Below are 16,867 nucleotides of genomic sequence, written 5' to 3'. Positions count from 1 at the left end.
ATTGCAACTCAAGGCTGGCAGTCATGCATATGCTCTGGAACAGAGTAATATCGCGTCCGCATCGCAGGCTTTGCGATTATGAAATCGCAACGTCTCAAATCGCGATTTCGATTCGATTTCGATTAATCGCACAGCCCTAGTTACTAGTATCTAATGAATTTGTACCAGTATCTCAATACAATACATTAATATGCTGAATTAATTTGATTGTTAAGTAGGGGTAACTGGCTTTGTATGTTAGACTATCTTGCTAATTGGTTATCATGAAAACACAAGGAAAGATTACAAACCTCACCTGTAGTCCAACAAAAGTATAATGATATGTTTTAGTCCAAATTCACTACACAACATCAGTCGAGTCTTTGAAATAACGTATTTTTGTGATCTGACATGGTTTCATTAAACAGAATGAGGCAGAAATCATGCCACTTTATATTATTCTATAAGTTACAGTGATAAAGGCTATGTCGATTAGCATTGCATTTTAAATATACTTTATTCTTATAAAAATACCCAAGATGGCTTGAAAAACAAAGATAAAACCATATATTGTCGCAATCATTGTTTATTGCCTTCATGTTTCATCAGTAAATCTGCATGTTATTAAGCTACTAGGCTACATCTACAGCGAAAGCCAAATGTCTTTGTCCATATAAGGGATTTCCTGGAACGTCATCAGTGAGTCTCACTTGTGTTTGACTTGTTAATACTCTAAATCCCTCGCAACAGGTTGTTTGTTCTTACTCACTATTAAAATCCAATTGTCATTGTACCTTGTGCAAATTTTTAAACAAGTTTTTTTAAGAATCTCCCAACAACCTTAAACTAAGAAAATAATTCTGAACCTAATATTCCTTGCTATCGTCAGTATGAACATACAACAGCATATTGTATCTCTTTTTTCCACATTCACTACCTACTCCTTTTCCAACAAGTCGATCTCTGAATCCAGCCGATCAAGTGTTTTCTTGAGCTCCTGGACTTCTACCTCAGGGCACACTGGAGATTTCACCATACTAGGCTTCTGCACCTGTGATATATTGTCGCAATCATTGTTTATTGCCTTCATGTTTCATCAGTAAATCTGCATGTTATTAAGCTACTAGGCTACATCTACAGCGAAAGCCAAATGTCTTTGTCCATATAAGGGATTTCCTGGAACGTCATCAGTGAGTCTCACTTGTGTTTGACTTGTTAATACTCTAAATCCCTCGCAACAGGTTGTTTGTTCTTACTCACTATTAAAATCCAATTGTCATTGTACCTTAACAGTCTGTTTTCTAATTTCAAATGTTATTTGCAAAATGTTCTCACTTGTGGAGTTTCTGCGCAAGGGCACCCTCTGGCGACGAGTATGAATGAAAAAGAAATTACAATTGAGTACTCATTATTGCTCACAAAACCCTAAATTGGGTAAAAATAGCAAAAATTATTAAGAACTTTGAGGTAAACATTTGCAAATCCTTACGTTTTTCTCAAGTGTAGAGAAGTGTACATTTTTTTCTTTTCTTGCAGCTATATTTATTATTAAATACACAGTTTTGTATATTATAGTGAAATAGTGTACAAAAGTAATATTCCTTATTTTGTTTAATGTTTTTATTTAGAAATAATAACCATAATCATTATTAGTTATATTGATAAAAACACATTTTTTGGCAAAATTGTGCAGCCCTACAAGTACAGCAAACCTGTTTTTTTTTTTTTTTATTAAAACTTTTTGGCCTTTTTTTCCAAATAAATGTTTGTCTGAAAACCATAAGGTTTGGATTTTGTGTGCCCTGTACAGAACATTAATGTGAAAACATTCAGTGTCTGTAGCACCAGTGCTATATGCAAAAAAGTTAACGTACAGCCCTGATATGATATTTATTGTTTTAACTGAAGGAAAAAGAGGAAAATAATATATAATAAAATTGGTGTCTTATCTCCATCCTGCCACCAGAGGTCACTCGTACAATGACCAACTAACACATTAGGCTACTATGTTTACAAAATTACAGTGTTAACAAAACTGACAAAAATAAGTTTTCTATGTGCTTGTGTACAAATGATTGTTTTTTTCTATGTGGTTTCCTCAAAAAAAGTACATCCGTCTCCTTGTTTTCGTTTCCTGTCTAATCTCTCTCCTATATGTTGCTGGCTCATTAATATTCAACATACGATTACCATACTGGGCAGAAATGCAAATTTAAAAAGTACTAGTATCTATTAAGTTCGGGATATCTTTGGTCGAAAAGGTTACTAGTAACTCAAAAATAAGTACTAGTTCTATTTTTCTTAACAAGAAGAGTATAATTAAATACTAGTCACTATTGGAATAAGTACTAGCGTCTAATAAATAAGAACTAGTATCTAATGAATAAGTACTAGTAACTTTACAAAAGACACTAGTACCTAAAGAATAAGCACTAGTACCTAAAGAATAAGCACTAGTACCTAAAGAATAAGCACTAGTACCTAAAGAATAAGCACTAGTACCTAAAGAATAAGCACTAGTACTTAAAGAATAAGCACTAGTATCTAATGAATAAGTACTAGTAACTTTACAAAAGACACTAGTACCTAAAGAATAAACACTAGTACCTAAAGAATAAGCACTATTAGCTAATGAATAAGTACTAGTAACGTACTTAATGGAAAAGATACTAGTATCTAAAAAGTAAGTACTAGTAGCATGAAAATAGTTACTAGTACGGCTTATAGATTAAATGTTAAAACGGCTTTCCATATATATCAGCCTTAATTCTTATATCTGAAGTCTGTTATCAGTTATGCTACACAGCAAGTATCATGCGTGTTTTGTAGTTATCAAATTCCCATGAATACTGCTTTGTAACAGGTCTATGCATCACGTCACAGGCTACTAACTTACTTTGGTAAAATCACATAGTATTAATACAGTAGTCCTCTGAATACATATGATTCAATTAAAAAACTTCAACGTTACGTACTGGAGATTTAAAACCTGAATTGACGCTCCTGGCGTTACATCTGGAATCTGGAGGTCTGTATAGAGTAAACAAACGTTGCTATTCATGCTAAAACAGATTTGTATTGAACGTTTGCAGAGTTGCTATATTTGTTTACCTTCCCGTAAAGACACGCCCCTTTGTCGTGGCGTAACCACTTTGACGTGCGCACCAACAACGGCTTCCGTGTTCATTTGTAGCTCCGCTGTCGCGTTCATTTCTTCCGAAATTGACGTGAAGTGTTCAGACGCGGAGATGATACGATTTTAATGAGCGAGCATCTTATTTACGAGCGAGTTTTGAGCGTTTAACGAGACGCACCAGAGCCTGTAAAAAGTATTTTCTTTTGGAGGAATCGGGAAATTGTGGTAAGTCATAAATTGCTCATAAGTAAAAAGGTTGAGCCTGTAAAAAGTCTGATGAAAAAATTCCCGCCTTGTTGCGTCATCATACGTAATAGCTCTGATTGGTTCTCTGAGGTATGAGCGTTTTGATTGGTCCATTGAAACACTTCCGGTACACGCCATTAGATATTTTACGCACACACTGTAAAGTGTGGAAACAGATGTTATTTCTGCAAATAAGAGTCAGAAACTATTTTACACTAATTTTTCCAGTTGTATTTACGTTATACTAAATAATGTTCTCTAATTCGATGCATTGTTCTAGCGTGTCTTCACAAAAATATTCAAATAAATGACAATACGACTAAAATTCTTAAGGTTTTGGGGAACTTTCATATGCATACAGTAATATACAATAAACTGTGAATGTTAAAATTTGAAAAATAACTAAATAGGTTTTATTATGTAGCAAATAAATAAACACATTATAGATAGGATAAATGAGTAATGCAGTCATAAAGCAGTTTCATATTTTGTCGTTAGATGGCGGCATTTCACAATGTATGCAAAACCATAAAATGGGGGAATCTGCCATATAAAATAAAGAAGTTAACAATATACTCTAGGGGTCTATTTTTTATCATCAATATAATAAAAAATAATGTCGTTTAGACTGAAAGAATAAGTAACATTGGCCGAATTGAATATATAGGAGCCAAGGTCAGACCAAAATTGCTTGGATATTGGGCAATCATAAAACAAATGTGCAAATGTCTCTTCTGATTGCTTACAAAAAGCACATGAACTGTCAATGTCCAGATATTTAGAAATATTAGAGTTTACAGGATATATTTTATGTAAAATTTTGAAATGTATTTCTTTAGCTTTATTGGAAATACAGTATTTTCCAGGTAAAAGCCAGGCCCTTCTCCAATCTATATCTTCTACCAAAGATCTCCAATAGATCTTTCCTCTTGGAGAAATTTTTTTCTTGAATTGAAAGATTTGGCGTACATGTCTATTGGTACATTTCTTGTCTAAAAAATCAATTCCATCCAAGAACAAAGTAGATTGTATTGTGACTGTTCTTCTTTGATTATATAGGGAGTGGCTTTTAACAAGATGAATTAACCCAGGTGAGATTGCTTTAACCACTGTATAAACTCTTTTGGAGGAATCGGGAAATTGTGGTAAGTCATAAATTGCTCATAAGTAAAAAGGTTGAGCCTGTAAAAAGTCTGATGAAAAAATTCCCGCCTTGTTGCGTCATCATACGTAATAGCTCTGATTGGTTCTCTGAGGTATGAGCGTTTTGATTGGTCCATTGAAACACTTCCGGTACACGCCATTAGATATTTTACGCACACACTGTAAAGTGTGGAAACAGATGTTATTTCTGCAAATAAGAGTCAGAAACTATTTTACACTAATTTTTCCAGTTGTATTTACGTTATACTAAATAATGTTCTCTAATTCGATGCATTGTTCTAGAGTGTCTTCACAAAAATATTCAAATAAATGACAATACGACTAAAATTCTTAAGGTTTTGGGGAACTTTCATATGCATACAGTAATATACAATAAACTGTGAATGTTAAAATTTGAAAAATAACTAAATAGGTTTTATTATGTAGCAAATAAATAAACACATTATAGATAGGATAAATGAGTAATGAAGTCATAAAGCAGTTTCATATTTTGTCGTTAGATGGCGGCATTTCACAATGTATGCAAAACCATAAAATGGGTGCGTTAGAATGTAAGGTGAAGAAAAGTATTTACAATTTCCCAGTGGAAAGTTAGAGATTAGATATCAGACATCAAAGCACAAAAACAGCGTTCATAAAGAGCAGAGATCCAGTAAAACACTGCTTACAAGAACCAAACATGTATAACCAGGATAGGATAAATGAGTAATGCAGTCATAAAGCAGTTTCATATTTTGTCGTTAGATGGCGGCATTTCACAATGTATGCAAAACCATAAAATGGGTGCGTTAGAATGTAAGGTGAAGAAAAGTATTTACAATTTCCCAGTAGAAAGTTAGAGATTAGATATCAAAGCACAAAAACAGCGTTCATAAAGAACATAGATCCAGTAAAACACTGCTTACAAGAACCAAACATGTATAACCAGGCAGTCTCACTGATGAGTAAAGTAATGGGAATTGATTGTGGGATATTTAGCGACAGTTATTGTAAATGGTTAAAAATGTGTCATCAATGCACCGAACGTTTTTCAGACCTTCTTTTAATGAAAGCACCACTATATAAGTATGCAGAAGTAAAAGCGTGGTCCACTGACTGAACAGTGTTTGCATCCCAATAATGACATGACCTCCACGGCCCTCATCAGAGTGACTCCTACTCTTTCTAAATCACTGCACACAATTAAAATGTCCTTTGATTTGATTAACAAACTGTATAATGTGGAAGCATCTTAGTATGGATGAAGGGAACACAGAATGTAACCTTTAGACAAAGAACTAAGGTGTTGCTGTGTGGTTGCTAGGTGTTTTGAGTGTCTTCAGAACATCTTGACTCGATGTAATGCTGTAACACACATCTGAAGTGTGTGTAGTGAGATATTACACGCTTCTGCGAGAAGACTTGCGTTTTAGAGGGAGGAACGAGGAGGTGGAAATCCGCTGATGTTTAGATGTAGTTATCAGGGAAGCTGTTAAAAAGTATCACCTCTGCCAGTGTTCAGAGTTTCTGCTGCACAGCGAGAGAGAGTGGAAAACTAGTACATCACACACTTTATCTGTGGCTAGTGCAGGTCTGAAGGGACGCGTTTATGATATAGAGGGCCTAAGGCTGTGAGATATTTAGTTTGTCAATCATCACATAGATGATGGAAGAAGACATTTTTCAAGTCTTTCAGTTCATAATGATGATATGGAGACCCATCTGACAGGAAGGAGACAAAAGTGTTTAGTTCATGGTTAATTCTGTTATTTTGTCTCTCTCTGTGAATCCTTCACTACTGAGGTGAATCTCACAGAAACTAAAATGTCTGGGTTAATAAGAAATTACTTAATTACTGCCTAATTTCAAGTTAAAACAAGGGTACAAATTAAAGCAATTCTATTAATGGCCAAAATCATCACAGTTAAAAGAACCAAAGACTTAAACTACTTCAGTCTGTGTGCATTGAATTTATTTAATACACGAGTTTCACAATTTGAGTTGAATTACTGAAATAAATGAACTTTTCCAAGACATTCTAATTTATTGAGATGCACCTGTATTACACATATTAATATAGAATATAATTTCATTAATGAATAATAAATATCATTTATAATTTATAATAAACAATAGTTTAGTCACAGTTTTTCCCCCCTTTTGAATTTGGCCATAAATGTAGGACTTGTTTTTGTGAGATTTGCTCATTGAACTGAACTAAAAGAATTATTTACAAAGTGTTTTCATCGTTATTAATTTATGAATCAAGGAAAACAACTAACAAAATATGGAGTGTTTTTATATCAATTTCCCAACGCTAATTTATGATGTAACTTGTATGATGTATGGTTTCTGATGTAAGCCATATGCAACTAAGCAAAATACTTACCTTTACTGTGTGCTGCAGATTTGTCTTGCTCACGGCTGCTTGAGACAAACTGAGTCAGCGTTCACTGTACACATCTATGTAATATCTGTTCAAAATCCTGTGAGCTTATGGCCATTTCAGGAGCCGACTGCCTGTGGTTGAATGAGCAGTGTCAAAGGAAGAAGGCTTTAAATAAATAAATAAAAGGAAAAGGACAAATTAGTCCATTCGGCCGGCACTCCTGAGTCATGTTTATTTATTCTCTGTCTATACAAAGAGCTGGGGGAGAGTGAGTGAGAGGGTAGGATGAAAAATCCTCCTCTCTTCCTCCAGATTTAAACAACAAGCCTGCGGTGGCTCTTCACTCCTCACACCAAACAAATAATACATTTTATTTGCATGATTGCGTCTGTTTGCTTCTGCAGAAAACCTGCTGACAAGACCAGCTTAAACCGGCGTTTTTTTATATACTAAAATGTATTTGAAATACATTTATTTCATGCTAAGTATGCTACAAATACATTTACATATTTATGTACTTAAAGAAAATACCCTGCATTTGTACTTTTAGTATACTAAACTGGTATATCAAGTCTGCTAATTTGGAACAACTAATTTTGAACTTAATGCACTTTAATTGTGTGGAAGTAGTCCAACTAAAGATATACTGAAGCATATTCGATTGTGCTAAAGTGGAAGTTTACTTCAGGTATTCACTTTAAATTATCTTGCATTTAAAGACAATCATACAATTCTCATCAATAGTTACATTAAAACACATTTTAGGTTAAATATTAAGAAATGTGCATTGTACACAAGTAGTACTCCAAATAAAGTTTAATTATAATTTTTACGCCAGTAAGTACTGCCTTGTTTTTGCTGTATTCACTCTTGACCTGAGGTGGTATTTCATTTGTAAAAGTAAAAGTTAATGCAGCGAGAATGACTGCATTTCTTTAAAAGGTTCTGTAACAATCTTAGAATGAAATGCTGATCAAATAACCTCTTGACAATATTACTGTGAATCTCAATATTTATGTATTGGCTCTGAAATAGATTTATGCAAGAAATAAAGCATAAAACAAGCGACATTCCCATGCTGTTTTCACTAAATTAATGAATAAAGAATGAATTGTTTTAATTTCCATGCAATTTAAAAGTACATAAGAATGACCTATGTTTTATATTTCAGAATGAGAGTCAAAACAGCTGATAAAAACACTGTAAGAAACTTTAAACCGTCGCTTCTGGGAAAAAACGAGCCCATAATCTATAATAACGCTTCCTCAGGTGAAAAAAGTTAATCTCCTGTTATCCTCTCACATCAAAATCACCAAACATGTTTGTTTTCATCTGTTTTGGGCTGTTTTCATTTGTAAACAGTGCTTGATCTGTGCATATTTCTCTCCTGATTCAGATGAGAAGTCTTTTCACTGGAAAAAGCAATATTATCCATAAAGCACTCGTATTTTAGCTTTGATGATGGATTTGTTTCTTACGAACATTAAGATTTTTTTTACTTCACAAGATGTTAACTGATGGACTGGAGTGGTGTGGATTTCTTGTGGATTATTGTGATGTTTTTATCAGCTGTTTGGACTCTCATTCTGACGGCACCCATTCACTGCAGAGCATCCATTGCTGAGCAAGTGGCATAATGCTACATTTCTCCAAATCTGTTCAGATGAAGAAACAAACTCATCTACATCTTGGATAGCCTGGGGGTGAGTACATTTTCAGCAAATTTTCATTTTTGGGTGAACTATTCCTTAAAACTCTAAACTAGTCTAATGACCGTTTCTAAAGTCTGCCCAAATATAAAACATGTTAAAGATGAAATAAGAACAATTGTGTGCTAAATTAGGTCATTTGTATTCTACTTTATACCTAAAGGTTGACCAAATGCACTTTTCCCACATACCACAGTCATCTTTCACTGTTGAGAAAATGGATCAATTATATTCATGACTCATCCTGCACTATATAGATTTTTGTCCAATCAAATGCTCTCAAATGAGAATGTCCCTCCCCCAATAGCATCTGAGTCTGACAAACAATGTTCACAACATTACTTACTCAACTTCCTGAGCTCCACACATGACATGAATTCAATAACCAAAACTTATTAAATTGTGACCATGTTTTATTTTATTAACTTGTTGACCAAATTAATTAGTAAAATATGGCGCACAATTTCACTAAAATAAGGAAACTAATCAATAAAACATGGCTACAAATTAATAAGCCATGCTTTTTTTTTTTTTTTGCATGTCATGTGCATGGCTCCATACTAATCACAATGTGACTTAATTTTAAACCATCACAAATATATCTTGATTGCCTTCAGCACTCTTCTCAGGCAGAATCCAGTCCAGTCCAGTATGGAAAAGTTATAGATGTGGACACACATTTGCATGTTTATTTGCATTTCATCATGTTTGTAATTCATCCAGCCGCCCACCTCTTCCCTTGAGTCAGTGGCTGTAAAACACGCGTCCGACACGAGCTCTCTACGCCGGCTCTGTAAGCAGACCGAGGGAATGCAGAGAGATCACTGACAGAGAGAACGAGGTTCATCTCGCAGAGAGATAATTCAAAGCATGTCATAAAACATCAATACTCCTCTAGTGGGCCGGCCAGCACAGCTGCATGCTGGGAAACATTATGGCCTTACATAATTCAGCACAGGAAAAAAAATTCCTTCACTTTACTGAAAATTCACATCTGAGTTTTAACCAATCTAAACACATACACACTGTTATAAAATAAATTATGTACGTGTTATTAATACAGTGTCTTTATGACGTATTTACAGGTGCATCTCAATAAATTAGAATGTCGTGAGAAGGCCAACAATTCACTAAAAAATTTTTTTTTATTGGTCTTATGGAGTATTCTAATTTGTTGAGATAGTGAGTTGGTGGGTTTTTGTTAAATGTGAGCCAAAATCATCACAATTAAAAGAATGAAATACTTAACCTACTTCAGTCTGTGTGCACTGAATTTATTTAATACACGAGTTTCACAATTTGAGTTGAATTACTGAAATAAATGAACTTTTCCACGACATTCTAATTTATTGAGATGCACCTGTACACTGCTTAAATTTTTTTCAAACTTTTGTGTGATTATTATTATTATTAATTAAGTTGGTTTGAGAAAGCCAACTTACTGATCTACTTTTTAACTTCTTCTTCTTCTTCTGAGACCAAATTTGGGCAGAATTTTCAAGCTACAACCAACAAATCAGGTCAGACCTTCAGACTTTGCTATATCTTTTCTAAATGATTGGACTTATGATTTTCATTAAACCGTCGATCGAAACTACGAAAAGTCCCATAAACTTTCATTGAGGGGGTCAAATCTTCTGTACAGTAAGACTTATACAGTGTTTAAGCTGTCTGTCACTAGCAAAGCTTAATGACTATCCTATATAGGACAACATGCTAATCATGCTAGAAACATGATATCAACATGCTAACGGCATGTTAATCATGCTAACAACATATCCATCAGGCTAAAAACATGCTAATCATGCTAGAAACATGCTAACAACATACTAATCATGCTAACAACATGGGAATCATGCTAGAAACATTCTAGCAACATATTCATCATGTTAAAACATGCTAGCAACACGCTAATCGTGCTAGAAACATGCTAACAACATGTTAATTATGTTAAAACATGCTAGCAGCATGCTAATTCTGCATGCTAGCAATATGCTAATCATGCTAGAAACAGGCTAATTATGCTAGACACAGGCTAACAACATGTTAATTATGTTAAAACATGCTAGCAGCATGCTAATCCTGCATGCTAGCAATATGCTAATCATGCTAGAAACAGGCTGACAACATGCTAACAATATGCTAATCGTGTCAGCAAAACAGGCTAATTATGCTAGACACAGGCTAACAACATGTTAATCATGCTAACAACATGTTAATCATGCTAACAACATGCTAGTTGTGTTAAAAACATGTTAATCATGTTAAAAATATACTGGCCACATGTTAAATCATGTTAGCAATGTGCTTAATCATGCTAGCAACATGCTATCAACATCTATCTAATCTGCTAAACTGCTTCTAGGTTTTCTCAAGCCAAATTAAAAGTTTGTTTTAAACTTAACTCATCTAGTTAACTATTAATGTAATATAATGTTTGTATATTTATAAATATTCATATTTATTTGATCAGTATTTATAAATATAAAATATTATATCTTTTGAATCTGAACAACACGAATCTGATTACTAACATGAAAATGAATAATATAATCATATAAATATTCTAGTAATTATATTCAGTTTAGTGTTAGTATTCAGACTCTTCACTATGACACAGCAAAGTTTAGCTTCTCAAAGTTAACCTCTCCATTATCACTGAGTTGTCTCTAGAACGTGATTAGAGTGCCAAATTTACTTGATTAGACATGATTTAGAAATACACACACATCTGTCTAAACTGCATACTACAAGACAGATACTACTGCAGTGACTTTGGCATCTGAAAGTCTTTGAGTGCTCCAGCCAGATCTGAAGCACAGTGAACCCACAAGACAGTGGATTGATGTTATCAGATACTCTCAGTCCAATCTGACAGAGTGCTCATCCAAAACATACTCCACCACAGTTTCTGCACTGGACTGCTATGCCGCAAAATGAAAGCAAACATGCATCACCTAAATAACTGTTGCATGGATATTAAGCAATAAAATACAGAGAAACTGAAAAAAGTATTTTGAACTAATAATGACCAATACTTTTACAGCATTTCTTAAAGGAATAGTTCAACAAAAATATACTCATGCTCAGGCCATCCAGGATGTAGATGAGTTTGTTTCTTCATCAGAACAGATTTGGAGAAATTAAGCATTACATCACAAACTAACACGAGTTAAAAATAAACAATACAAACTGATAACTATCATTTTTATATAGTTACAGATTTATATAGTCTGTAATGGATCCTCTGCAGTGAATGGGTGCCGTCAGAATGAGAGTCCAAACAGCTGATAAAAACACAAAACACAAGACATTAACTGATGGACTGGAGTGGTGTGGATTACTTGTGGATTATCGTGATGTTTTTATCAGCTGTTTGGACTCCCATTCTGACGGCACCCATTCACTGCAGAGCATCCACTGCTGAGCAAGTGATGTAATGCTACATTTCTTCAAATCTGATGAAGAAACAAACTTGGATGATCTGAGGGTGAGTAAAGTTTTAAGCTAATTTGAATTTTGGGGTGAACTATTCCTTTAATCTACTTTAGTTTAATGTAAATTTTTTACATTTACTAATACATTTTAACAGTTCAAGTATATATTATATATACTTATATACATTGTACAAACTAACATGAACAATACAAACTGATGACTATAATTTTTTAACATTAACCTAGACAAATAAATTATGTAAAACTAGTTGCTCACTCTTAGTTCATGATATCCAATCCATTAACTAATGTTAACAAACTGAATCTTATTGTGAAGTGTTGGCACTAAAATTAATATCAGATTTGCTAAAGATCAACTCAGTGTAGCATAAAGTTTGTGCTAATTCATGTTAATTAATGTTCCTGTTGCTTACCTTAAGGTCTTAGTGTGTGATGCTGATGGCAAATGTTACAAAAGTAATGCTCAGCCATCTAAAATGTGACTTGTTGCATGATATATACTATTTGTCAAGGAAAAACTTTTGAGACAAGAGTTGAGGAAAGGTCAACCTCCCAACCAAAAATGTAATGGAAAATGTTGACATTCAAATTCACAATGAATCTGATTCTATTCATATAAGGTGCTCAGTGTTCTGAATGTATCATTAGATACAGGATATCTAAAATACTGAACCTGCTCACTTTGATACTGCGCTATATTACAAGTACTTGACTAGACATATCTTAGAATCGGAAAATAAACCAAAATGTTGAATCGAAAATATCAAATAATGTAGGTTTTAAATTTGTATTCAACTTCAACACATGGCAAAATGTTTTCAACCAATTTATTATCCACATTGTATTCTTAATTGCATTATCAATTACAGGACCATTTCGGCATCACTTTAGAACATGAAACAATATTATTGATCTATGACTGAAACAAAAATACTGTGATAAAGCAGTGATGCAAAAACTATTCAGAAATAATAATAATAGTAATACTACTGCTACTACTAATAATAATAATACAGTTGGTATTAACAGGCACTGAAACGTGTATGTGCGCACATGAGAGAGAGCGTGAGATTTAAACGGGCTCTGACGAGAGAAAGAATAGCTAGGAGAGAAATCTGAAATCACAACACAACCACATGGTGATCACAGAAGTCAGTCACCTGCAGGACTGTAGTGTGCGGCTACACACCTAGCGAGAGAAGAATATCACTGTCAAACAGGCTAGAAACAGAACAAATATTCTTGATAATCACTGTCATTATTAAAAAGAAGAAAGTTGGTGCAACGCCCCACTTGTTTTCACATCAACAATGCAGGAAATAGGCTAACTGTCACCTCTGTAAGCATGAACAGCAGAGAGAAAGAGCGAGAGAGAAAAACCCTTCTGGCAGAAGATGTTCTGTTCATAGTCCAACAAGCAGCGTTTAGAAAGAGCAAATGTAGCCCTTGAAATCAAGAATCCATGGCCCTTATATCCATCTCACATCCAGGTTTGTGGAAATCTTTATACCGTTAATGCAGGTGAAACAAAATCCTGTACCTTTTTAGATAGGAGAAATGTGAATAAAGAAGAACAAATTATTTAAACATCCAAAACAGAACAAACAGTTCGCAAATTGTGAAAACATCTATTAATATTTAGAATCGCATACAGTAACTTAATAAAATAATGCCTCTCATCCCATATGTTACCTCATAATCAAACGCTTACATCATTTTGACCCAACAGTTTTATTGCAGCCCACTTAGGGCTTTTCATAAGTTGTATTATATGTGTTGGTTTGTTAAAACAAAGTCGGTGGTTATATTAGTTATTATTCAGCTAAATGTCTCGAGCTACATGAACAATAGAAAACTTTCAATTCAGACCGTATATTGAAAAATTCAAGACGTCAGCGTTTCTGTGTACTGGTGTGTCTTTTGAAAAAAAATTTAAGGAAAGCATAAAAACTTTAGATTTATTTTCTGAATCCTCTTTCCAATTACCGAAAACACAAAACAAGGGATTCAGGAGTGAAGTAGATGCGCAGAGGGAGGGAGAGGGTCTCCAAATGTTTGCTCTCACCCCATTTTTGCCTTTATAGTTTCCAGTTATGAACAAACACACTGGGCCGTCTTCCTAAAAGCTCGGCACTCTGGGAGTTTCCAGAGGACATTGTTGACATTGTTTTTTACGCAGGCAAGCACTACAGCTTTATGAAATGCTGAATTATGTCTTTCAGTGAGAATTGAGTCTGTTGCCTGCGTTGTTGCAGTTAGCCATTAGCATTTAGCATTATATAATTCTGGCTGGCTACACATCAGTGCTAATGCTGCAGCTTCGCGTGAACATCTCCCTCATGGTGACCGAGCGGCTGAGGTTTAGTTTGTGGTAGTTGGGTAGCGGCATCGGCATCGGCAGCTGGGTGGGCAGCGGGGTGGGCAACGGGGCAGGCAGTGGAGCGGGCAGCCCCAAATCCTGTTGATGCACGCTGCGGTAGCTAATGCGTTCGCCGCCATTTCGCAGGCCGTCTGGCTGCTGCAGGTAAAATGGCAGGTCGTAATGCGTACAGGACGGACAGTACGTCTGTGAACGCGTCAGTTTTCGTGTCTGCGGTGGCGTGAAGAGGGCAGGCCCATTGGGAGTGGTTGCCGTTGGGACAGTGGCCGCCAGGATGTTGTGGTTTGAATGCACCGGCGGCATACGAGACGTGACGGCGAAGTCAGGCTCCTCCTCCTCTGACTCCGACTCCTCCTTCTTACAGCAATAGTACTAGAGGGGTGTAAAGAGAGACTGCGTCAGCTTAGCATTTTAAATATACATAATAACTGAACACACTTTAGTTTGAGGACCAGTTCTTACTGTTAACTAACTACAACTTTTGCCTCAATAAACTCCTAATTTGCTGCCTATCAATAGTTAGTAAGGTAGTTGTTAAGTTTAGGTATGGGGGTGGATTAAGGGATCTAAAATATGGTCATGCAGAGTAAGGCATTAACACATGCTTTATAAATACTAATAAACAGCCAATATGCTAGAAGTGTGCGTGCTAATAAGCAACTGAAAAAAAATTTAAGGAAAGCATAAAAACTTTAGATTTATTTTCTGAATCCTCTTTCCAATTACCGAAAACACAAAACAAGGGATTCAGGAGTGAAGTAGATGCGCAGAGGGAGGGAGAGGGTCTCCAAATGTTTGCTCTCACCCCATTTTTGCCTTTATAGTTTCCAGTTATGAACAAACACACTGGGCCGTCTTCCTAAAAGCTCGGCACTCTGGGAGTTTCCAGAGGACATTGTTGACATTGTTTTTTACGCAGGCAAGCACTACAGCTTTATGAAATGCTGAATTATGTCTTTCAGTGAGAATTGAGTCTGTTGCCTGCGTTGTTGCAGTTAGCCATTAGCATTTAGCATTATATAATTCTGGCTGGCTACACATCAGTGCTAATGCTGCAGCTTCGCGTGAACATCTCCCTCATGGTGACCGAGCGGCTGAGGTTTAGTTTGTGGTAGTTGGGTAGCGGCATCGGCATCGGCAGCTGGGTGGGCAGCGGGGTGGGCAACGGGGCAGGCAGTGGAGCGGGCAGCCCCAAATCCTGTTGATGCACGCTGCGGTAGCTAATGCGTTCGCCGCCATTTCGCAGGTCGTCTGGCTGCTGCAGGTAAAATGGCAGGTCGTAATGCGTACAGGACGGACAGTACGTCTGTGAACGCGTCAGTTTTCGTGTCTGCGGTGGCGTGAAGAGGGCAGGCCCATTGGGAGTGGTTGCCGTTGGGACAGTGGCCGCCAGGATGTTGTGGTTTGAATGCACCGGCGGCATACGAGACGTGACGGCGAAGTCAGGCTCCTCCTCCTCTGACTCCGACTCCTCCTTCTTACAGCAATAGTACTAGAGGGGTGTAAAGAGAGACTGCGTCAGCTTAGCATTTTAAATATACATAATAACTGAACACACTTTAGTTTGAGGACCAGTTCTTACTGTTAACTAACTACAACTTTTGCCTCAATAAACTCCTAATTTGCTGCCTATCAATAGTTAGTAAGGTAGTTGTTAAGTTTAGGTATGGGGGTGGATTAAGGGATCTAAAATATGGTCATGCAGAGTAAGGCATTAACACATGCTTTATAAATACTAATAAACAGCCAATATGCTAGAAGTGTGCGTGCTAATAAGCAACTAGTTAATAGTGAGAATTGGTTCTTAAAATAAAGTGTTACCAAGTAACTTAGGGCCAGATGTACTAACAGCTTGCGTCAGCGCAAACCGTCTTTTGGCATTAAAGGGTTAGTTCACCCAAAAATTAAAATTAGCCTGTTATTTACTCACCCTCAAGGCATCCTAGGTGAATATGACTTTCTTCTTTCAGACAAATACAATCGGAGTTATATTAAAAATTGTCCTGGCTATTCCAAGCGTTATCATTGCAGTGGGTGGGTGTATCTGTTCAACAGTCCAAAAGACGTCAAATAAAGTGCGCGCATTCATAGTAAAAAGTGCCTCACACGGCTCCGGGGGGTGAATAAAGGCCTCCTGTAGCGAATCCATCCATTTTTGTAAGAAAAATATCCATATTTCAAACGTAATAAACACTTTTCTCTCACTTCAGCTAACTGTGGTATGCGGAAGCCGTTCCGGCGGATGACGTAGGACGTCAGCATTGCGTGATTAGTGACGAACGTGGAGAGAGAACATAATAGAATGCCGGTCATGAATGCCTCAAGTACAAACTGAGGATTTGTAAAGAAAAATGTCAGAGGATTTCGATATAAGCCAAGAGGAGACTGGGTTTCCTTTGCTAAAGTAAGGAAACTTTGCTTCCTTTG

At 36.0% G+C, this 16,867-nt stretch overlaps 3 protein-coding genes across 3 annotated transcripts in view; all 3 read right to left on the bottom strand.

Annotated features, from left to right (window-relative positions):
• The window catches only part of LOC107744259 (DNA repair protein SWI5 homolog), a 17,663-nt gene extending 3,533 nt beyond the window's left edge, over nucleotides 1-14,130 (bottom strand). Inside the window, exons 1-4 of the mRNA XM_016557796.1 lie at nucleotides 14,126-14,130; nucleotides 3,091-3,192; nucleotides 2,955-3,009; nucleotides 921-1,030 (exon numbers count right to left, since the gene is read on the bottom strand). Of these exons, the coding sequence (XP_016413282.1) occupies nucleotides 921-1,030; nucleotides 2,955-3,009; nucleotides 3,091-3,192; nucleotides 14,126-14,130 (272 nt within the window). The remainder of the gene's footprint in view (nucleotides 1-920; nucleotides 1,031-2,954; nucleotides 3,010-3,090; nucleotides 3,193-14,125) is intronic.
• Nucleotides 13,105-15,336, bottom strand: LOC107744258 (protein FAM163B-like). Its single transcript, XM_016557795.1, has 2 exons — nucleotides 15,286-15,336; nucleotides 13,105-14,812 (listed from the first exon to the last, which is right to left on the bottom strand). The coding sequence occupies exons 1-2, from the start codon at nucleotides 15,334-15,336 to the stop codon at nucleotides 14,354-14,356; spliced, it is 510 nt and encodes a 169-aa protein (XP_016413281.1). The 3' UTR covers nucleotides 13,105-14,353.
• The window catches only part of LOC107744266 (protein FAM163B-like), a 35,014-nt gene continuing 33,266 nt past the window's right edge, over nucleotides 15,120-16,867 (bottom strand). Inside the window, exon 3 of the mRNA XM_016557800.1 lies at nucleotides 15,120-15,932. Coding sequence (XP_016413286.1) covers nucleotides 15,474-15,932 — 459 coding nt within the window. The 3' untranslated portion in view covers nucleotides 15,120-15,473. The remainder of the gene's footprint in view (nucleotides 15,933-16,867) is intronic.

The sequence above is a fragment of the Sinocyclocheilus rhinocerous genome, unplaced genomic scaffold, assembly GCF_001515625.1.
Source record: "Sinocyclocheilus rhinocerous isolate Xijiao unplaced genomic scaffold, SAMN03320098_v1.1 scaffold317, whole genome shotgun sequence".
In the NCBI taxonomy this organism is placed as follows: domain Eukaryota; kingdom Metazoa; phylum Chordata; class Actinopteri; order Cypriniformes; family Cyprinidae; genus Sinocyclocheilus; species Sinocyclocheilus rhinocerous.
The sequence above is the reverse complement of the archived record's forward strand: the minus strand, read 5'-3'. Positions and strand labels throughout refer to the sequence as shown.

Excerpts from the sequence above, each read along its gene's own strand:
- LOC107744258 (XM_016557795.1), bottom strand. The coding sequence starts at position 15,336 with ATGTCCTCTGGAAACTCCCAGAGTGCCGAGCTTTTAGGAAGACGGCCC. Across the intron at positions 14,813-15,285 it reads TTTTAGGAAGACGGCCCAGT|TACTATTGCTGTAAGAAGGA; the intron begins GTGTTTGTTCAT and ends ACACCCCTCTAG.